The following is a 24,331-nucleotide window of genomic DNA, read 5'->3' as shown; positions in this document are numbered from 1 at the left end:
TGGATAGATATCCAATGGCCCAGGCCCCATTCATTAAATGGATGGTTTAAATAGATGCTATATCTATATAATGGAATATTATGAAAATAGAATGAAGTGATGATCTAGGACATGCCTCAGCATAGAAAATCATTTAATTGTATGCTTAAATGGATGATTTTTATGGTATATGAATTATGTCTCAATAAACATGTTTCTAAAATTTTTTTAAAAGATGTCATATTCCCACTGCTCTGCAGTGCTGTTTTTGTCAAAAATTGAGTGTTTCACTGTGTGTGTGTGTGTGTGTGTGTGTGTGTGTGTGTGTGTGATTCTGAAGTCTTTATTTTGTTTAATTGCTTGACTGGTCTATATTTACTTTTAATTTTTCATTGCTTTGACCAGTGTAGCTTTATAATAAGTAATAATACAGACTAGTTAGCTTTATTTTCCTCTTCAAGATTGTGTTAGTTATGCTTAACCTCTTTGAATTTCTGGATAAATTAAAAAATCAGCTTGTCAAATTTACACGGAAACCAAATTTTGATTGGGATTACACAAAACCATAGACTAATCTTGGAGAGAGTTGACATTTTTAGATTTGTAATCTGAGAGCATGGAATATCTATAATAATAAAAGCATAATATGCTAATTAGGCTGGACAGTCAAATGACCTTATGAATATCCTTCCGGATGAAGCCATGGCAGCAGGGGCCAAGGCAGAGGTTTAAAGGGGTGATCAGGCAGGCAGGCGAGCGGATAGGAGTCAGTGGTCCCAGATTGCGAGAGGGTGTAGGCCGGGCTGAGGGAATTTTGTGCAACAGGCCTCTAGTCTACTTACATAGATCTGTATATTCTCTCATAAACAGAAATATAAATTCTTCAGGGTTTTCATGTTTCACTGTTTTTATTCAAAGATATTTAAAATATCTTAGTAGAAATATTTTAAAATTTCAGTTTCTAATTGTTTATTGCTGATATATTTTTATATGTTGCCCTTTTATTCAATGGTTTTTCTAAATTTACACATTAAGTTGTATATTTTATCTGGTGAGTCTCTTTATTCTACATTTTAATTTTCTACATATATAATTCTGTCATTTACAAATAATGAAGTTATAATTTATAGAAGTTAAAAATGGAGAGAAGTTTAAAAATTAACTAACTTCCACCTCTGGGTTCTGAATAACAATAAGCATTTTCCAGTTTTGCTACCTCTCTTTTCCTATAAAGCTTTTGACCTGCCACATACATTTTGTTCTTTGAATTTATTTGGCAGTTCCTCTCATCCTCCAACTTTGTTTTGACTTGCACCAGTTATCATACTATTCCTCTTCTTTTCAATAGTAATATAGTCCTTGTGATTCTCTTTTTAATCTACTCCATTGATGTATTAGAGATAATAATTAATTTAAGTTAATGATCACTTTAAATAATTACTCTTTATTTCATATCTAATTCAATGAATTCATATACATTTCTACTATATGATGGTCTTTAAAAATGATAGAGATATGATATTAACAAAAATGGATATAATCTCAGCCTTTATAAAGCTGACAAATTAGAGATTTCAAATACCCATGTGGAAGAAACTCTTCCATCAACATGTGGCCTTTAAGGTCACTCAGGATCACAACATCCAGATAGCATAAGTAGAAAAAAAAGAATGTGAATAATATTTTGGTAGGTTTTTATGCAATAGTAGCTCATTTCATCGACAACCAATTCACCAGAATTTTATCCACAGTTACATGACCTGACTTAGATGTAAGGAGCTCTGGAAAATGTGTTCTGTTTGAGCAGCTGTTTCCCAGCAACAACTGTGTACATGGGGAAGTGGAACAGGAATTTTGGTGCTTAGCTACTTGTCTCTGCCACAGCAAGATGCCTAAAAACATCTATGCTTTCTTATTTGGAAATATTTTTGGCCTTTATATATTCAAGTAATTTTATTTGCTTTACATGTTCACATGCCCCACAACTTTTTTGGCATTTTATTATCACTTATGTTAAACTCCTTAATATTTTCTACAGGGGAGAGGTTTGTTTGTTTGTTTAAGATTTTCTATTCTCCTTGCTTCATTTTGCATAGTTTCTATTGCTCTGTCTTCTATTTCACTATGATTTATTCTGTAGTATCTAATTAGCTGTAAGGCCCAGTGAGCAATTATTTTTATTTCTAATAATGTAGTTTCCATTTCTTAAAGTTTAATTTGGTTATACCTTGTATCTTTTCTTTAATTCCTTTACTATGTTCCCTGTGTTTACTTTTTTTCTGTAAGGGGCTATATCATAGATATTTTAAGCTTTGCATGGCACCTATGGTCTCTATTATGTATTTAATTATCTTTGATTCTGGTTTGTTTTACAGTTGTATTTATAATCCTTTAAAATTATAAAATTCATTATTAGGTCTCAGGCAATGAAACAAGGCACAGACAAGATATGGTCTGAGCTATGGTTTTCCAACTTTTGCTTTAAATAATAGGACATAATTATAACATCCGTTGTGAAGTCTAATTCCATCATCTCAATCATTTTTATTCTGTTTCTACTGGCTGGTGTTTCTCTTGGTAATGGGTCATAATTTTTATGCTTCTTGATGTGACTAGTTATTTTTACTGGATGTTGATCATTGAATTTTAAGTTGTTGAATGTCTGGATTTAGTTATCTTTCCTTAGAGGATGTTGGGCTTTCTTCTGATATATGTGAAGTTACATTTGGTTCAGTTTGTGTCTTTTGTGATTTATTTTCAAGTATTGTTAGGGAAAATCTAGAGTAACCTTTACACCAGGGATAGTTTAGCCTTTAAACTGAAGTGCATCCCTTCTGAACCTTCTACTGAATACTCTGGTTATTTAGAGAGGACTGTCCACCCTAGCTGGAGGACACTTAAAAATACCCAGCCCTGTGTGTTCTCTTGGAACCATTCAGCAACCAGATCCCTGGTCTCTCTTTGTCTGACTTCATGCACTTTCACCCATTGCATATATTTGTTAGTATTTAGCTAAGACCCATGGGGCCACAATGCAGATTTTGTGAGTTCTTTTTCTGAAAACTTTCCTCTCCTCTGGAATTCTATCTTACAACTTACAGGCACCTCATGCTCCCTGAACTCAGCTCAGGGAGAACACCAAGTTCTACACATAATCACCCTCTCTAGTCTATTGTCCTGAATTGCTTAGACAGAAAGCCAGGCAATTATAGGGATTTCCCCTTTTGTACTCCCCTTTCCCTGGGATCACAGTTTTGTATGGCTCTGGGCCAGTGTTTGAAAATAATTATATTTTGCTAATTTTTTTAAAAAAAGAAAAGAATGTAAATTTCCTCCCTGCTGCTCTGCCATGACTTCTGGCTGTAAAGATATATTTTTTAAAATATTTAAACTATCATAAACAAATGCCTGTATTTTTTATTTTTAGATTCTGAAAAGTATTTTAAGCTGAATATAAAACTGAACAATCAAACTATAATCAACATATTTATTAATTACTTGCCTCAGTGCACTAACTATCCTCATTTTCTCAACATGTCTCTTAGGAAGATAATTGTAAATTAACATGGAATATTTTCTCAAAAGCATATTTGAGTATTCAGGAATAAACCTTCCATTCTGAGATGCCATTATGTATAGGGGTTTTTTTCCCCTCTTTCCATGAGGTGTTCATCTGAATGAATGATGAATGTTTTTCTTTGACTTAGACATCTGTTTCCCCGATAAATTTAATTTCATCTTTTTTAGTATGAAAGGAGCTGGACTCAGAAATGAAGATGATTAAAACCCTTTAATTTTTCTTCATAATCATAAAAAAACACTTTTCTTTAAAACTTGGAACAGCATTATTTGTTGTGTGACAAAAATAAAATAAAACTAGCAATCTGGATATGCTATTTAACTACCCAGGTGCTCAATTCTCTTCTTTATCAAGAAAAGTTTATCTTTAAACACAAAGATGCATAAGGCTGAACTATTAGATGTAAACAAGGACAATTATACTAATGGAACTGCTGCCCTGTATATGTAATGTAATAGATAATTAATGAGTGTATTGTTTAAATGTTTTGTCTAATTAAAAGGCAGACGACAATTATGCCTGTCTTGGGAAGGAACATAAAGCCCCACATAGATGTCTGCTTTACTTGCTAGCTGCTGGGGCTGATGGAATGTTGAGATTCAGCAAAGGAGATTTGCAGGAAATTTTCCCAAGATAACCTTGGAGATTGGATTGAATGCCTAACATCTGGAATTGACCAAGTGTACTCATTGGCTAAATTTACAATTCTTTCTCTTTTGTGATAAACAAGCGTATTTCCGGTCTACCTACCCCTATCCTTAAGCTATTTCACAAGAAACTAGTAGGGCAGAGCACAGTCAGAGATCAGTATCTGAAGTTATGTGTTACAGAAAATTGTTCTAGTGGTTTTTGAAACTTTTTTTTTAATTGCCATGTTTTGGGGGCAGTTCCCGTTTACAATATGTTAAATGTAATGTATGATCTAAAGACAAAGCAAAGTCAGGTATTTTTGGTATCTAAATAAGTCTAACAGAAATTGAGAGTAAATAAAATTTAATTTTATCAAAAATACATTTTTTTGGAAGGTGCTGAAATATTTTCTTAATTTTTAGCACTTCAATAAAACTAATTTTGATTTTATTTTGGTACTTTCTTCCTGCTCTATGGCAAGAAATTAAAGAAGATTGTTTAGTAAGTTTACATAAATTCAGTATTTTAAAGCTAGAAATAGGAGTTATTTGATGATACATTTACAATATTATAAGCAATTAAAATGAGATTTAATAACATTTTATATTTAATATCTATACTTTTTAGCAATAGACTTGAATACAGTAAGGAATTAAGAGGCAATTGATAGTATTTCTTCTAGATAATTGGATACATCTCAAGTCATAAGGATTAGTGCTTTAAAAATTCTTATTTTTAAATGACTGCATTACTCTCATTGATTCTATTGGCTGAATCAATTGTTTTCTCTATATTTTATAACACATTGACTCTGAAAGTTATTAATATGCAACTTGCCATCATCCAGTTTATGTATATGTGCATGCATACATACATAAAAAAATTACCACACTATAAACTTTACAACCTATTCCCTTCTCTTAGAACAGGAGTCTGTGCGTGCATATACTAACCTTTTTGTTATGCAAATGATACATATAAAAAGCAGTTAATATTTAAAATTTATAAAGAGCTTGCACAACTTAATATCAAAAAATGAACAACACAATTAAAAAATGGGCAGAGGTCTTTAATAGACATTTTTTCAAAGAACACATAGGTGGCCAACAGGCATATGAAAAATTGCTCAACATCACTAATCATCAAGGAAATGCAAATCAAAACCTCAATGAGATATCACCTCCTATCAAAATGGCTATTAACAAAACACAAAAAGTACTTAAGTGTTGAGGATATGGGAAAAAAGGAGACCTTAGTACCTTATTGTGGGAATGTTATTTAGTGTACCCACTCTGGAACATAGTATGGAGGTTCCTCAAATAATTAAAAATAGAACTCTCACACCATCTAGCAATTTCACTTCTGGGTGTTTATCAGAAGAAAAAAAAACATGAACTTGAAGAGATGGAAATACCCTTATGTTCACTGCAGCATTAGTTATAGTAGCCAAGAAATGGAAGCATCATTTGTGTTCATCAATAGATGAATCTATAAGTAATTTTTGGTATGCATATACTATGGAATATTACTCAGCCATAGAAAAGAAAGACACCTTGCCATTTGTGACATGAGTTGATATAGAGGGTATTATGCTAAGTGAAATAAGTCAGATGGAGAAAGACAAATATATGATTTTACCTTTATGTGAAATCTAAAAAACAAAATTAATGAAGAAACAAAATAGAAGCAGACTAATAAATGCAGGAAACAAACTGGTGGTTGCAAGAGGGGTGAAGGGGTTATGGGGTTGGTAAAATAGTTGTTTAAGAGGTATGAACTTACACAGTTTAGGGATATAGTCAATAATATTGTAATAACTTTTTATGGTGACAGATGTTAACTTATTGTGGTGATCATTTCATAATGTATATAAATATTGAATCACTATGATGTACAACTGAAATTAATAGGATATTGTATGGCAATTATACTTCAGTTAGAAAAAATAAAGGTTACTGACAGAATTTGTAAAAACTCACTCTGACCAGAGATCAGGTGATGTTATTTAGCAAAGAGAGCCCAGGACTAGGTTTAAGGGTGTCATGGCTTGTTCCAGTGCTGCCTTTCATGTGTCCTATCTCTGCTTAAAATAAAAATTTTAGTTTATATAATACATTCTGCTCTATGAGTCTATGATTACAGAAAATGTATTGGTTTTTATAAATGCTGTATTAAGTCCAGGCCAAATCATAATACATAGGTTCTAGCATTCAAATTGTGCCAACTAGACAAAATACTGCCTCTCTGGCATGTACTAAAAAGCAATCTTTACCTGTTTCACAATTCTGTCATGTAAGGATTCTATGATAGTTTCTGTAGTAATAAAGATATCAAACAGGAGTGCTGAACAAAGAAATTGTTACAAGAATTGGCAAGAGCATTGGTCTGTATGCTGCAAGATCTGAATTTTTATTCTTGTTTTCAAGTGTAAGCGGAATCATTTTTAGGCTTGAAGTCATTTTGCTGTAAAATAAGAATTTGCCTGGAGTGATTTATTCTACAAGTTGCTCTCCATTTCATGTGTCATACAAAGAATTTTATTTGTATGCCCTGGAGCTTGGAGAACACACTGTATTATTTTTAAAACCATGGATGAAATATTTAAATGTCTCTTGGAAACCCATAGGGCTGCATTTGGGAAGAAACTGAATTTCCACAGAGGAAGAATACATGGGGCATGTTTTCCATTGACCAAGTGCAGGACTTTTGTGAGGGATTTCTGGCCTAAAATGGTCTCAGATCCTGCCCAAGAGGCTCACCTCAGTGATAAGAAGACAGTCAGAAATAAGATGGAAATATACCGTTCTATATCCATGCTATGAAGGGAAATGTAAGCAATCAGCAGAGAAACATACTCACCCAAGAATGAATGATTGGAGTATCTCTGTGGTTCCCGTACAAAGGCTCATGACCAAAAAGAACCACCATTTTTAATCATCTGCCATAGTTCTTGGAAATTTGTACCCAATCAGGACCAGGCAAACGAAAGTATTCACGTCCCCTAGTTTCCTCCTCCTTCAGGAGGCATCACAGAGAGCGCAGTGAGGAGGGGGAATGAGTAGAAATACTAGGAAGGAACACGGGAAGGAAGAAGCCACTTCTCTTCCTCAGCTCTGCCCCATCTGCCACAAGCCCAAGATATGGGGAGCAAAGAACTTTAAGCAAATGAAGTAATTTTTTTTTTTTGTAAGTGACTACTCAAGACTGGACATATTACTTGGTCAATTGACATGTTTGAATTAAAAAAATGGAGAAATGTATTCCTTTAATCCGAGTGTGAGCTGAAATATCATATGTCTGCCTACAGTTTTATCTGGAGATAGGGAAATAACTCACAGAGCTGATTTCAGTAGGTTATGTACCATTTCCACTACAAATATATAACAGCGTAACATTTTATTTCCAAGGCAGTACTCAACCTTGGTATTGGTACTGAGAAGAAAAAGAGTAGAACTAATTTGTGTTTGAGGATGGGGGCAGCAAGACACATTTACCAGACACTAAAGGTAAAGTGTTGAGGGAAGGCATTGTGTGCTCTGGCAAGAAAATTACAGTACTATATCTCATAATCTAGACAGGAGCACCAGTTCATTTTAATTACTCTAAAAAATTGGTAGGACTTGTAATGAAAATAAATATCATATTTACATAGTTTGTGATTTAAATGTTTTATAAGTAATATATTAATGCTTTAAAATTATGAATTGTGGAATTAAAGGGATAAAGAGTGGGGCAGAAAGAAGCTAATGTTATTTGATGTATATATAGAACATGGTAATAAAGTTATCACCAGTATCAAGGCATTTTGCTATTCCCTGCCTTTGCGGAGTTAGATAGGATGCTGCCCATCTCTATTTATGGAAGTTATGGAATATTAGTCTTGACGTGAAATAATAAGTGGTCATTAGAACCAGATTTTTCCTCTAATGTTTGACTTGAATTGGAAGAATTCCCTGAGTGGATTAAGACAACAACATAAATCTTGAGGCAATTTATTGCACAAGTAATCTAGTAACTTATTAACTTGACTGGTCTAAACAGTGTTATGACAAGATAGCTTTTATAGCTTCAATTTCTTTATTAGTCAGGATCTTTATCTTATACTTTTACACTAAACACAGCTGGTCATGTAACCCCTCTGTCATTATACACTATTGGTCAAAAGTAGATTCATGGAGAATTTATAATTCTTATTTGTAAAATGAAAACCATAAGCCCAAAAGCATAGTTAATAGGAAATTTATTTATAATATTGTATATCCATATATCATGTGAATACCTAGAAAAATATATATTATTCTAGAGGCCTGGTGCATGAACATTCATGCACTCTAGGGGGGAGAGTCCCTCAGCCCAGCCTGTGCCCTCTCATAGTCCAGGACCCCTCAGGGGATATCCACCTGCGACTTAGGCCTGCTCCCTGGGGAATGGGGCCTAAGCTGGCAGTCAGACATTCCTCTGGCAGCCCGGAGCCTCGGGGGATGTCCAACTGATGGCTTAGGCCCATTCCCTGTGGGGATTGAGCTTATGCCGCAGTTGGAAACCCTTAATGCTGCCGAGGAGGTGGGAGAGGCTCCTGCCACCACTGCTGCACTTGTAGCCATCAGCCCAGCTTGTGGCTGAGCAGAGCTGCATTGAGCATCTGCCCCCTGGTGGTCAGTGCACATCATAGTGACCGGTCATTCCTGGGCGTTCCACCGTTAGGGTCTATTTGCATATTACCCTTTTATTATATGGGATTATTGATTATATATGCATGAATTCATGCACCTTGAAAGGAACTGTGGGCCACGAGGCTGCAGTAGGCACTGGGACAGGTCTTGGTCCATCCCCCTGCCTGCCCTCTCCTACTGCGGTCCCTGTCCCCTGTCTGCCGGCAGCCCCACTCCTGCTGCAACCACTCCCACATGCTGACGGCACTGGCCCTGCTTGCACCCGCTAATGGTGCAGAGTGATTGGGGCTGGTGCCAACAGCGGGTTCGAGTGGGGCTGGCACTGTCATAGGGTGCGAGCGGCGGCTGCTACCCCAATCACCCCTCAGGAGCAGGGGAGGTGGAGAAGCCCTCAGGGGCAATTGGGGCCTGCAGCCGCCGCTCACACCCGCTGATGGCACCAAGCGATCGGGACTGGTGCCGGGCACCTGCAGCGGGTGTGAGCAGTGGCTCCGGCACTGGCTTCGGGTGTGAGAAGGGCTGGCGCTGGCAGTGAGTGTGAGCGGTGGCCCCAGTGCCAGCAGTGGATGCGAACAGGGCCTTTGCCAGCAGTGGGTGCAAGAGGTGCCTGCCGGCCCTGATTGTCCCTCAGGAGCAGGGGGAGGTGGAGAAGCCCTGAGGGGCGATCAGGGCTGGCAGCCGCCACTTGCACCCACTGATGTTGCCAAGCTATTGGGTCTGGCGCCAGGCTGGGTGGAACCGTTGCATGAGGGCGCAAAGAATTTTCAGTAACTACCAGAAGCTCTCCCAGATGACAGTGACCAGTGCCCTGCCTTGGTCTGTTGCCCCCACCCACATGCTCCACTATCTCGCTGCGGCCAACGCCTGCCATGTTCCGCACACACGCCCTGGTGGTCAGTGCATGTCATAGTGATCAGTTATTCAGTTGTGTGATTGTTCCACCGTTTGGTCTATTTGCATATTAGCCTTTTATTATATAGGACTAGAGGCCCGGTGAACAAAAATTTGTGCACTCGGGGGGGGGGGTCCCCTCAGCCCGGCCTATGCCCTCTTGCAGTCTGGGACCCCTCAGAAGATGTCCACCTGTTGACTTAGGCCCACTCCCTGGGGGATCGGGCTCAAGCTGGCAGTCAGACATCCCTCTGGCAGCCCGGCAGCCCTCGGGGGATGTCCACTTGTCAGCGGGGACCACGCCTAAGCTGCAGTCGGACATCCTTAGTGTGCTGAGGAGGCAGGAGAGGCTCTCACCACCACTGCTGTACTGGCAGCCATCATCCTGGCTTGTGGCTGAGCAGAGCTCCCCCTGTGGGAGCTCACTGACCACCGTGGGGCAGCTCCTGCATTGAGCGTCTGCTCCCTAGTGGTCAGTGTGTGTCATAGTGACCAGTCATTCCCAGTCGTTCTGCTGTTAGGGTCAGTTTGCATATTACCCTTTTATTATAGAGGATAGAGGCCTGGTGCATAGGTGGGGGCTGGCTGGTTTGCCCTGAAGGGTGTCCCGGATCAGGGTGGGGGTCCTGCTGGGGTGCCTGGCCAGCCTGGGTGAGGGGCTGGTGGGTGTTTGCAGGCTGGTCACACCCCCTTCAGGGTGAGGGTCCCCACTGGGGGGCCTGGCCAGCCTGGAGGAGGGGATGATGGCTGTTTCAGGCTGGTCACACCCCCTTCAGGGAGGAGGTCCCCACTGGGGTGCCTGGCCAGCCTGGGTGAGGGGTTGATGATTGTTTGCAGGCTGGTCAAGCCCCCCCCCCAGTGGGGATCCTCACTCCATGGAGGTTTGGCCAGCCTGGGTGAGGGGCTGATGGCTGTTTTAAGGCTGGCCAACCCCCCGCAACGATGTAAGCTCCCAGCCTCTCCTTTTTTTCTTTTTTCTTTTTTTATTCTGGGATTTATTTACCTTCTATAATTAAAACTTTGTTTCCTTGAGAGGAGCTCAGAGCCAGCCAGGGTGGGCGGGAGGGAAACCTCCTGCTCTCTCCAGCTCCGTGGCCATGGCTGGCTGAAAGCAGGTATCTGGGGTTTATTTATCTTCTATAATTGAAACTTTGTTGCTTTGAGTGGAGCTCAGAGCCCGCCATGGCAAGCGGGAAGCTTGGCTTCCTCCATCATTGGCGCAACCAAGCCTCCTGCTTGCTCCACCTCTGTGGCTACCGGCCGCCATCTTGGTTGGGTTAATTTGCATATAGTCGCTCTGATTGGCTTGTGGGCGTGGCTTAAGGCATAGTGCAGGTGCGGTCAGTTTGCATGTTTGTCTTTTATTAGTGTAGATTGGTGGAGTAATCTCTCTATATAAAAGGCTAATATGCTAATTGTCTGTCTGACTCGTAGCTATGATGTGCACTGACCACCAGGGGGAAGATGCTCAACGCAGTAGCTGCTGAGCTGCAGTGACTTGGCAGCAGCAGTTCTCGGGAGACACACCCCGAAACCAGAGAGAGAGGAGCCCAATTCCTCACAGGGCTGCGCGATTCCACCTTTGGTTGGCCGTGGGTTATGTTGTTGCTGGGGCACTGTCGGCCCCGCATCTGGTTTACTACATACTTGCATTTGTTCCACACCCTGTACGACAGCAACTTTGCAGAGTGCCCTCTCACACACCGCGACTCCTCGGGGAATGTCGGAGAGCCAGTTTCAGCCCAATCTCTGCACGCCAGGCTGAGGGACCCCAATTGCCGAAGGGACCCTCCCCCCTCACTCCACAGCCGCCCTTCAAGCCATGGCGCCACCCCAGGTGCAGCCAGCTGGGGAGAGACTGAGGCAGGTTGGCTCCAGGGCGTGTCCAGTCTGCCTTGCCCAGTCCTGCCCCACCGGCCATTTTCTAATTAATTTCTTTCAATGTGCACGAATCCGTGCACTGGGTCACTAGTCCTATATAATAAAAGCCTAATATGCTAAGTGTCTGGTCGTCCGGTCCGGTCGGCCATTCAACCAATCAAAGCGTAATATGCTAATGATATGCTAAGGCCGCTCAACCGCTTGCTATGACGTACACTGACCACCATGGGGCAGACGGTCAACCAGTTGACCAGTCGCTATGACATGCACTGACCACCAGGGGGTAGACTCTCCGACCTGTAGGTTAGCTTGCTGCTGGGATCTGGCCGATCGGGACTGAGCTAGATGGGTCCTACACTCCCTGGAGTCCTCCTCCAGTCCCTCCTTGGCTGGCCAACCTCCCACATCCCTCCCTGGCCCCTATCGTGTGCTGGTGGGGTCCCTAAGCCTGGTCTGTGTCTTCTCACAATCTCAGGGGATGCCGGAGAGCCGGGTTTGGCCTGACGGCAGAACAACCAGTTGCTATGACATGCGCTGACCACCTGGGGCAGGTGCTCAATGCAGGATCTGCCCAGTGGTGGTCAGTGCCCTCCCACAGGGGGCGCGCCGCTCAGGCAGAAGTCAGGCTTACGGCTGGGAAAGCACAGAAGCGGTGGTAGGGAGCAGGCCTACACCATCCGTCGGACATCTCCCGAGGGATCCTTGATTGTGAGAGGGCACAGGCCAGTCTGAGGGACCTGAGTGCACGAATTTTTGTACACTGGGCCTCTAGTAGGAAATATATTACCAATGATATATTAGTTAATATATAATTTCTCTCTAATTAAAGTTTTCTAGACATATGATATATTTTTATTTATATTGCAATTCCACAAATATTTTCAATAGTATTTGAATCATGCCATTAACAAAACTCTATTATATTCTCTCTCAAATTGTTTCTTCATTTTGTTCTTTATTACATAAAAACAAAAACTAAAGCTCAGCCTTACCATAAACATGCACAAAGTGATTAAAGATTTCTCATTACAGACTTTAAGGGTGATGTTTCTTTTATTTTGCTCACTTCATCAGCTAATCAATGAAAAGAAAATCCTGGTTCTGTCATCCTGAGAGCAATTGGAGTTTAGATTTTACTTACTGGTATTGCTATTTCAAACAATGGTTAAAAAATTGTCAAGATATAGTTTATATTTATATATGTGCTTAAATATTTTTCATGGATTTCTCATTTTATTTTATCTCTATTAGGTATATGCACTTGGTATCACAACATTTGGTCTGTTATTTTATTTGAAAATGTTAAAAGAGTTGCATTTCTCTCATATCTGAACATTTCATTCTTGCTCTTAACAGCTGAAGATGCATGTGGAGGAACCATGAGAGGATCCAGTGGTATTATATCAAGCCCTAGTTTTCCCAATGAATACCATAACAATGCCGATTGCACTTGGACCATTGTAGCGGAGCCCGGGGACACGATTTCACTCATATTTACTGATTTCCAAATGGAAGAAAAGTATGATTACTTAGAAATCGAAGGTTCTGAGCCACCTACAATATGGTAAGTAGATGTTTTTTATTAACCTAGCATTGATATTGTTGCCTAAGACAAATTGGGGATCAAAATATAGTTATATGTGGGCCTTTACATTTTTGAAAGAAATTTATAATTAACAGGAAAATTATAAGTGGCAACTGTCAGAGATAAGGGATATTTTAGAAAGTCAGGGCACTGATAGAGCAGATAGATTGGTATTTTGAAAGACAGAGCTTCCCGTCAGTATTTCCTTATCACTCTATTCATGGAAAGTAATATGATTTAATCAAAACTTGAGTAAGGAAATCACATTTCTAATGTAATCTACAGTTGCGTTATTTAGTATGCCAGTCCATACTTGACGGTTCCTTTCAAATTAATAGAATAGTCCTGGAAGAAATTTGGCTTTATTTTTGTAGTTAAATCTTATATACCCTTTTATCTGAAAGCAAAATTTAAACAATATATTCTGAGTGAGTATGGTCTCTTTCTTTAGAAACTCAAGACATGTTCAGAAAACTGCAGTTTTCAGAACATAATTTTAAAAGAAAATGTTCCTTTATGCCATTTTACAAAATTGAATGCATTTATTACTAAAGGGTAAAGTAGATTATGAATCAGTAATTGAGTAAAGAATGATAAGATTAGTGAAGAAAAAAAAAATATAAACACTAAACTAGGAAGGGCCTTTTAAGCCATGAAAAGGATTTGATAAGAACAATGGGAATTTATTAAAGTGTTTTTATAAAAAACAATTACATGAAGAGGTCTAAATTCTGAATTTTCAAATGGTTATTCTTCTGTGTAAAGATTGATTTTCAGTGGGGCTCAATTAGCTGTGGGAAGACCACTTGAGAGGTGGTTGCTGAAATCCCAAAACATATCACGGTAGCTTGGATTATGATGGTATTGATGGAGATAAAAAAAAAAAAGAATGAGTTGAGAGATATTTAGGAGGTATAACAAAAAGGACTGTAATGGGCTGAGGAGTGATAAAAGAAAAGAGAGTGCTAAAATAAAATATCATTTTCTAACATACAGATTGTTAAAGACATATTGGAAAATGTTGAATGAAGGTCAAGTTTGCAGTAGGGATGCTATGAATATTGAATTTTTTTAGATATATTTCGTTTGAAGAATCTTTTATATCTGTCTCTGTGATTCAGGAGTTCTGAATAGAAGCATAACTGGTATATAGTACACATAGATGGTAACTGAACCAGTAGACATCAGTATTCATGGCTAGATAGAGACAGGATGGAATGAAAAGACAGGACTAGAAAGGGTCTAAGTCTGTGCATCAGTAACATAAAAGTCGGGCTGTTTTATTTTCTGGAGTAAGCATGGGACAGTGGAAAGAATGACTTTTAAAATTGAAATGAACTTTTCAATTCAAGAGAAAGCAGATGATAGACTCTTGGGAGAAGCTGCAGTTAAATTTCAATGACTGTGTAAAGGAAAGCATGGAGACTTTCGCTGTGTTTGCAATATACCACATACAACAGGGCAATTTTAATAACTCAGTATTTCCTATATTTGAAAGTAATGGATATTTAAAAATTAATGTTTATTACCTTTCATGAAGTAAAATATGTTCAGGATTTTTTCATCTCTATATTCAACAAGATAATTACCTATTTGTTTTGGTTCATAGAAAATATTGTTAGTCTTCAATATATCGTTAACTTTATGAGCTAGAGTATATAGTTCATGCTACCATTCCAAACTTGTGGAAATTACTTCAGAATTTTTCTAAAAGAACTATTGTCTACATTTAGCTAGGCTTGAATGGTTGGAAAGTAAAATAAATAAATAAAAATTAAAAACACCTTTTTGGCATATCAGGGATTGACTGGGAGTATGAAAAAACATTAATAAATTGTTCCAGGGATACTATGACAAAAATGAAACAAAACAAAACAAAAACAGCAATACAATTGCAGAGGATGAAGAAAGGGTCAGCTTGAGTGAACATTATGTAGTGAGAGAGAGTGGGAATAGCTGAGAAGGACAGTAGAACACCAACAATATGCCCTAGGGAGTTATTACTTGGATTTATTAAGGAAAATACATGTTTAATGTTCAATATTAAAATATATGCTCAGGCCCTAGCTGATTTTGCTCAGTGGATAGAGTGTTAGGCTGGGGACTGAGCAATCCCGGGTTTGATTCCAGTCAAGGGCTCATGCCCAGGTTACAGGCTCAATCCCCAGTAGGGGGCATCCAGGAGGCAGCCAATCAATAATTCTCTCTCATCATTGATGTTTCTATCTCTCTCTCCCTCTCTCTTCCTCTCTGAAATCAATAAAAAAAATATGTTAAAAAAATATATGCTCAGCTGGGTTGAAATTTAATCTTTAATTCTGTTCTTGTGGGGTAATTGTTGACAATTGAAATCTGTTGAAATCACCCTGAAACATTTGCCCCAGGGTTTGAAGAGAAATTCATCTCCTTTTGACATATGATCCCAAGGTATGTGGTTTATGTACTAGTAAGTAAAGTACAAACCTGCCTGTCTTCTCACCATGTTGTAAATTATCAGAAAAAGAACAATGATTTTTCTAACTTTTCATTTTTTCCTAATGGTGTGGATGTGTTGTATAGTTTCTTAGGAAACAATAGTTTTAAACCAGGGGTTTTAAAGGATTTGTGATTGGGAAAGGATTTTCATAAATTCTATTGTTTTATAATTAAGCAATCTTTTTCAATTAAATTGGAGTTCATGAACATAGTAAACACATACTGATTAACACTGAAAATTCAGTTAAAAGAAAATTCAAGTTATACTTTCAATTTACTCAGGAAGTAAAGTATAATATCACTCAAGGAAAGACTAGATGAGATCATATTTAAAAAACAAATACTTAACTTTTCAAATTCGTTGCTTGTATCTTAATGAGCACAAGTAAAACCATTATTTATAGAAATGTCTTGCTGAATCTTCAGGCAAATTATACAAATTCTTTACATATATTCTTAATATTAATGTAATACATTATATATACACACAGGCACATATGCTTCCAATAATGTCTTTGTACTTAATTTGCCTTTGTTATATTATCTATTGTTAATATATTTTTTCTTTTTTAACTCTTCTTTCTTTCACAAGAACAGTTTATCCTCCACTATAACCACTTGTAATGAAAAATTCTAAAACTTCATGGATTTCACCATTTGAAATTATTCTGTTTCTTGAGGGAATGATTGAAGGAGCATGACAGGATCAGGTTACTAGGAATCACTGAGTGCTGGATGGCTATGAAGACACTTTTTGGAATGAGATCATGGATTTTGATAGAACTGAATCTGTCTTGTTAGAGCAGGCTAATGTTATGCAAACTCACAGAAAATAGAGTGCTCATTTAGCTATTCACCATGTTCTCATCTTTACTCCCACCCTTCCTTCCCATGCTCCAGTAATAATGGCATCCCTTTAGTTTCTTAAAATAGGACACAATTAATAAATCCTTTGCAAATACTATTTAATTTTCCTGAATGTTCTGCCCCTCCTTCTCCATTTTTTTAACTGACTAATGTTTATTCCCTCTTCTAATTACATTTTAAAAATTACTTCCTCTATTTTGTCTTCTCTGAGTGTTTAAAGTAGGTAAAATCATCCTGCTGCACTTCCACAACATTGTCTATATCTTTTAATATCCATTAGAGTTTAAAATTCCTTGTTCAGTGCTGATATTCCTTAAATACTATAATCTCAGTGAAGGCAGATACCATATCAATTTAATTTAAAAATCTTAGGACTGTGTCCAGAGCATATGATGTACCTCATGCTTTTTAAATGAATGAATACATGTTATTTATTTGTTTTATGCACCAGAAAACATGTCACCATAACAACATAGTCTCTCCCTGAGAGTAGATATTTATGGCAAGTCATATTATAATTAGAAGCTTGCTCAGTGATCACAGAATTAGAACAGGAAAAGGCAGTTATTAGTTTTAACATTCTTAAGCTACCATAGCCACATTTGGCCATCACAGAGTGACATACTTGCCAAAGGAGTAAGAACCATCAAGTCTGTGGGCTGGTGGACTGCTCCATTGAGTTGATTTCTTTCCTTCACTATATAAACTGGACAAGTTATAATCTGCTAGATCAAGATTTTGCTTCCTAGCTTTTATATTCCATCCTTGCCTCGCTAAAAATCTTCACAGGTCTTCTTGATTGAAGTTTGAGTGTTCTTGAATTCATATATATAAATAATACACACACACACACACCCCATATCTTGCCTAGGAAAAAGTAATTTTGCAGAAGCCTGGATATATACTACATGCTAAAAATAAGGTCTAGTTTTCATTCATTCAACAAACACATCATACTTTGTCCTGGGGGATATATTTACACTGGTTAATAAAATATTCATGAATTCTGATCACACGGAGACTATAATGTATTATCTTCTCTATATACCTTATGATATTAAACACTAATGAACCAGTGCTTGTATGGACTAGTCCACTTGATCTCATCTTATAAATAATTCTTGTTATTACATAACATTTTTCATGATCTTCTTGATGATAGAACTACATTTGTCTGCTATAATAAAAATTACATTCTAGACGTAACTGAAAAGCATCCTGGGATAACTTTTTTTTTTCTAAAGTATGTTACCTTGTACTTACATGGTTGACCCTTGAACAACTCAGGAATTAGGAAAATTGACCCCTAGTACAATTGAAAGTCTGTGCATAACTTTGACTCCCCCAAAACATAGGTGTTCTTTAGTATCAATAGAGAATTGATTCCAAAATCTATTGAGGATAACAAAAGGCATGAATACTCAAGTCCTCTATATAAAATGTCATAGATCAATACATAGATCAGCCCTCCACATCCAAGGGTTACCAACTGTGAATCAAAAACAGATGTGTAAAGGGGGCCAACTGTATGGTAATAGATGGTAACTGGACTTTTAGGGTGATTACTATGTAGTATATAAATATATCAAATTAGAATGTACACTTGAAGTTACATATTATTGTTTTTTAAACCATCTCTTGATAAAAATATGATTAATTATTAGATGATTAAAAATTTGACATTTTTCTGTTTCTGGAGACATTATGGTTATAAATTATCTTCCTAGACTTTTCCATGTAATAAAAACTGGCCTACACTATTATAACCCTAGTTTATAGTTTTATTACTTTCTTTCACTTGGTGTCACTCTACCCTGTACAACTGAGAATATGCTGTAATGAGATAAAGTTTCTCAACTTGTATTCATAAATGTCACAAAGAAAGAACCTTTAAAATATTTTTACGAGTAGAAATCATTATCATGTACACATGTGCTATTTCTACTACTAAATTATTGGGTAAGCTCAGGTATAAGATTTACTGTTTCTGAGTTTTACATCTCTCACAATTTTCCTTGTGCTTTTGAATATTTAATGAACTTTTTAATATTGTCCTTCTGGGTATTGTGGCATTGCCCTCTATCTTTAATTTATTATTTAAATTATTCAGAATTTATATTATTGAGGATTAGACCAATGTTAAAACCAGTTCATGAGTTTGTCCTTGATAGTGGCAGCAAGGATATGGATAACTTGCTGAATAGGCATCAACTTTAAAAGGTTAATTGTGTGATTCTTAATCTAGAACTCTCATAGATAACAATATGTATAGCATCCATGAGTTTATCTTAAGTTCTAGTTGAATACTCAGAAAAGAAAATGCTATGTCCCAGTATCTTAAGTTTTTATTTCTGTGATTTTATTATCATATATAAATAATGAGATCCATGAGTTCATATTTTACTTTATAAGTAAAATTTCTATTGTGTTTGTTTTCCTTAAACTTTGCCAGTTTTTCTTTTTTAATTCTTACCCTAGGATATGTTTTTCTTAATTTTTAGAGAGTGTGGAATGGAGGGAGGGAGGGAGAGAGAGAGAAAGAGAGAGAGAGAGAGAAACATCTATTAGTTGCCTCCTATACATGTGCCAGGACCAGGGATCCAAACTGCAACCTAAATATGTTCCCTGACCAGAATTCAAACCCGCAACCAGTGCATAGGACAACATTCCAATCAACTGGGCTACCTGGCCAGATCAGACTTCGTTAGTTTTTAAAGTTGGCTTCCAGGGTAAATGCTCTGTAGGAATACTATATTTGTAGAGACCAGAAGAAATTATGACTTCTTGATTCCTTTATCTAATGTTTCCTGTCAAGTTATCTTTGGTTAAATCATGAAATTTACAAAAAGTAGTCAGCTTTTATGTTATTGGTAGAACATTTTGACCTTTCCAGAAGATCCCTGGGACATTGCACTTTCTTTTCTGAGTATATTATTTGATTTCATGTGAGAGTCAATATCAACATATATCAGTGTTAATTATCTTAATAATTATTGGGTGTCACTTAAATAGATTGAGATAGATCAATTGCCCTGAATACTATAAGCATATTTTATTATTGTTATCTTCAACAATATTCTTTCAAATATTCAATCCTTTATCTCACTGTTGATGAGAAATGAATTAGTCAATGCTCTATTGTTCTGGTAATACTTACTATATATACATATTGAAGCTATTTCACGATCATCTTAATCAGAAAATATATAACACTTAGGATGATCATCTGAGAGAATTTCAGATATTATATTTATAATGCAGGAGGGATTATATGTTTGAATAGATGGAAAAACTAAGGGTAATCAATAATAAAGAGTCAGGGTCATAATGACTGATTACGACGGAAGGCTTGACCAGACCGGAAGTCAGTGCTGGGTTGCTGTGGCACCCTGACCCAGCACTGACTGCCTCGGAGGCTGCGAATCAGACCCAGAGAGAGGCCTACAGAGAGAGAGGCAGGGTCTGATCTGTAGCCTCTGTGGCAGCCGTTGATCAGAACTTGCCTCACTTTCTCTCCCCGCCTGGCCAACAGCCATGCCTCCATTTCTCTCTAGGCCTCCACCAGGGATGCTGATCAGCCCTGCCTTTCTGATCAGGCCCTGTTGATAGGCCCAGAGATGCTGACTGGCATAGAAACTGACCAATCAGAACCAAATCTGGGTGAATGTAAGGAGCCAATGGCTGCCTAGGAGGCAGAGCTTTTGACGCTGACTGGCATAGTAACTGACCGGGCAATTGTGGGCGAGATCAGGCCTGCAGGCCGGCAGGGGAGGGCAGTTAGGGGTGATCAGGTAGGCAGAGGCAGTTAGGGGTGATCAGGCTAGCAGGGAAGGGCAGTTGGGGGCGAGATCAGGATGGCAGGGGAGGACAGTTGGGGGCGATCAGGCAGGCAGGTAGAGAGGTTCGGGGAGATCAGGCAGGCGGGCAGAGGCAGTTAGGGGCCTAAACCAGTGGTCGGACATTTCCCGAGAGGTCCCTGATTGGATTGGGTGCAAGCTGAGCTGAGGGAACACCCTCCCTCCCCCCATGCATGAATTTTGTGCACCGGGCCTCTAATAGTTATAAATCATAAAAGGAAAAATTTGGTTCAAGATTAGTAGACATTTAAAGTAAGTAATACTTTACCCAAAAAATAAATGATTGCTTATAGGTAATAAGTTCCTTTCTTTGAAAAGATTTTTACATAGGTGTAAGAAATTGATTATTGGCAATAAAGGATTCATGAAGTTTATAGGGATTATTCTGAATGATTATTGAAATATCTTTCCAATGCCAGGTTTCTATTTTTATTAGCAATCTTTTCAGTTCTTACCATATGTTACTAGCATCAAATGGTATATATTCATCAAATAAAACTTCATCTAGCCTGAATTTTGCTTAGTGACAATGCTTGCTATAATGCCAACTGATTAGCATACATTGATCATTTCAGCAATAATAATGTATGCCACTATCAAATGTAAAATTATAAAAAGTGAGATATAACAAATGTCTGAAAACACTGTTTTATCGTAGTATTTGAACTATTTAAACATAAAATATCCCTTAAAGTAATTGTCAAGTGTAAAATTATTCATTTTACTATATGAGGGCATAATTTATGGAAAATCACTCATGACCTTGGAATAGACTTTTCTAGAGAGGTTAGAAATTTAGAATGGCTTTCTTTTCAGATTCAGTTTGTGACTTAAGCACTGTTGTGCAACATTTTTGTGGATTAAAGGGAAACTCCATGGCAATAAAACAAAGTAAGTAGAGCTATAAGGAGTGTTGCAAAGCTAATAAACACATGGCCTTAGCCTCCTTAGCTCCATGGTTTACAAAGGTTTGACTATAGCATGTAACATTATATGATACAAAATTCCATTCATTAAACCTCTGATTGGAGCAGGCAAAAACTATTGCATTCTCATTTCCTCATTATACAAGTTTCTGCAAATGACATACCATTAAAAACCTGGTGGAAAGGTATGCCTTAAGGTTATATATCCCATAGCTCTTGATAATATTCAGTTCAAACTGAAATAACTTAATTATATTCTCTAAGGATCCTTTTTCAGAGTAGGTGCAGCTGTTGCATTTTTTGTTTTAGAAAGACAATGATAATTACAGGCAACTTGCTTTTAAGATGGGAGTTATATTGTGTTATAATTTTAGGGAAACAGTGAGAGAGCACATGTAAGAAAATCTATCAACAAGTTTATTTTTTAAGAGGGCCATTTAGTGTTCACTACATACCAGGCAGTGTACAGTATATACAGTCAAAACAAGATATGATAAAAATGTAGGCAAGCATGCCAACTCAGATCAGCAAGATCACAATCTGGTAAGGAATTTGTCTATAAACAGACACTTCCATGATATGTTCTCATATATAGCATATCCGGAGCAGAGGCAAAGACTGGCTCAAGGATTTAAGGGAAACTGCACAGAGGGAGTACATTTCAGCAAAGTCTTAAAGCAAGAGTTATAATTAATGAGGGTGACAAGACATGGCGCCATGCTCTGGCTAGGTGACCCAGTTGATTTGAGTGTAGTACCCTACACCAAAAGGTTTTGGGTTCGATTTTCCATCAGGGCACTTACCCAGGTTATGGACTCAACCCCCAGTTGGGTAAAAGATAGTGTACTATTTTTTCCTGAAGAAGTGGAAATTCCAGGGAGATTACCTGATCATGAAGATCTTGGCATACTTTATTAATACAGTTGGCTTTTATTCTGAAGGTTGATTAGGAGTGCGGGACACACAATTATTTTAAACAACTCAATTACATAATCTAACTTGAAATTGGAAGTGTCATTATGAGTATTGGTTGAGGATGGAAAAAAGGTAGGCAAGCATGCCAACTCAGAAGCTTTGAAAATGGGACCCTGTGAGTGATGAAAAGAATAAGAACCAATAAAGTTGTTCTCAGGTTGAAGGTTAGGAGGATTATATAAATTTAATTTAGTAGATAGTGTTTGGTATTTGCATATTAGTTGAAAGTAAGATGGGATAAAAGAGGTGGAGGAATTGAGCATGCCTAAACATTTTCTGATTCTAAATGGAATGAGAAATATAGAAAAAGTAGTAGTTTAATGGGAGACAAATATATAATTATTGAAATATTGAATTTCCAAAGAATAAGACAAGAAGTGGCTGGTAGGAGAGGTTTTGAAGTTGAGTGAGAATAATTTTGAGGAGTATGGATGAAGTTCTAGGAGTCCCTGAGTTCAAAGAAAATTGTGGAATAATAAAAACTGAAAAGGAACAACTTTGAGATATGGGCAGGAGGAGACATTAGTGAACAAAATTGAAAACTGAAAGGGGGGAAGGAGAAGAACACAGAAAGAGAGGTTCTGTGGAAGCAGGGAGAGGAGACAGTTTCAGGGTGGATAGGGTCCCTGAAGGTTGAAACTCAAAAATCAAGAAAGAAGTAGTTAGAAGGATTTGGAAATTAGAAGAGCCTTAAAAATTTTAGAAATAACTTAATGCTAATTTCCTCTCCCTTCTTACCAATTTGGGGGATGGTGGAGTATTCAGTTAAATATACTCACCTTCCAATACTCCCAGGTAATCGAAATGGCCATATGAAGGAATGTTGGTCAATGAAGTTTGTGTACAAGTCATTGAGTTTTGCCTTTTGAGAGAGAAATTTAGAAAAGCATATTTGGTTAGGATTTTCTTTGACTATTTCCCTTTCTCCTTCTCTCCTACCTTCTGGCCTGAAATGTGATAATGATGGCTAAAAGGGTGTCAATTATCTAACTGCAAGTCTGATGATGAAAACCATCATTATGTATTAGCTAGAGTCTAGGCTATGGAGTGAAACAAATTAATCCTGACATTTCAGTTGCTTACTAAACAAAGGTTTATTTCTCAGTTGTAGTATCATCTCTCTAGGGTAGTGATTTTCATCCTTTTCCATCTCATGGCACACATAAACTAATTACTAAAATTCTGTGGTACACCAAAAATATAGTACATTTTATGCTGATTTGACCAAAATACGTATACTTTTAATTGATTTATAAAATAATAATAATAGTAATTATACATCTTCTGTGCTCTAAAGTGACTTAAAAAATCGGTACTTGTATATATGGATTTCTGGTACCAATAATTAACCAATTAGATGCAACCTTACTAGGACATGTGACAAATAAATAAGATGCAACTCTATTATATGACCTATATATTTATGGTTCAATACAGGACATTCACACCGGATGACTATTGTTGTGTTGCTTGTTGTCATTTTTTTAATTTGACTATCGAAGGCAGAAGAGGTTAGTGCCTCTGACTAAATAGTCAGGTATTGCATGTTTAAAAATTCCTGCAGCACACTGGTGGAAAATTGCTGCTCTAGGAAAACTGCTTTTTAAATAGTAGCTCAGGGATTTTAGCCTGTTACTATCTTGTGTGTGCAGTTACAGCACAGGGTTTCTAAGTCCAGGGAGGGAAGAAGTGAGATGGAAAGGGTCAGGAAAGGGCTTTTTAACTGCCTTAGTTTGAAAGGAACACTAGACTTCTGATCTTTGTCTATTTGGCCTGAGCTAGTCCCAGGGCCTTGCCTGGCTGCAAGAGGGCAACAGTACATCTTCAAAGTGCTCAGGAAGGGCAGGAATACTGGGAAGCAGGGAGCATTAGTGATGCAATCCTCTAAGGCACCTGAAGCAGTTTATCAACCCTTACTGCCAACTCTGGGAATCTTGCTATACAAGACAACATATTCCTGCTTATTAGGGCTACTATAAATCAAGCTTTGTATCTGGAAGCCAAATATTATT

General features: G+C 37.7%; 1 protein-coding gene across 1 annotated transcript in view; it reads left to right on the top strand.

Moving 5' to 3' along the window:
* CSMD3 (CUB and Sushi multiple domains 3) overlaps window positions 1–24,331 on the top strand; it is an 831,991-nt gene that overhangs the window by 216,423 nt on the left and 591,237 nt on the right. Inside the window, 1 exon segment of the mRNA XM_006085310.3 lies at window positions 12,991–13,198. Within this exon segment, the coding sequence (XP_006085372.1) occupies window positions 12,991–13,198 (208 nt within the window).

The sequence above is a fragment of the Myotis lucifugus genome, unplaced genomic scaffold (genome assembly GCF_000147115.1).
Source record: "Myotis lucifugus unplaced genomic scaffold, Myoluc2.0 scaffold_17, whole genome shotgun sequence".
In the NCBI taxonomy this organism is placed as follows: Eukaryota; Metazoa; Chordata; class Mammalia; order Chiroptera; family Vespertilionidae; genus Myotis; species Myotis lucifugus.
This window is presented reverse-complemented; position numbering and strand designations above follow the sequence as displayed.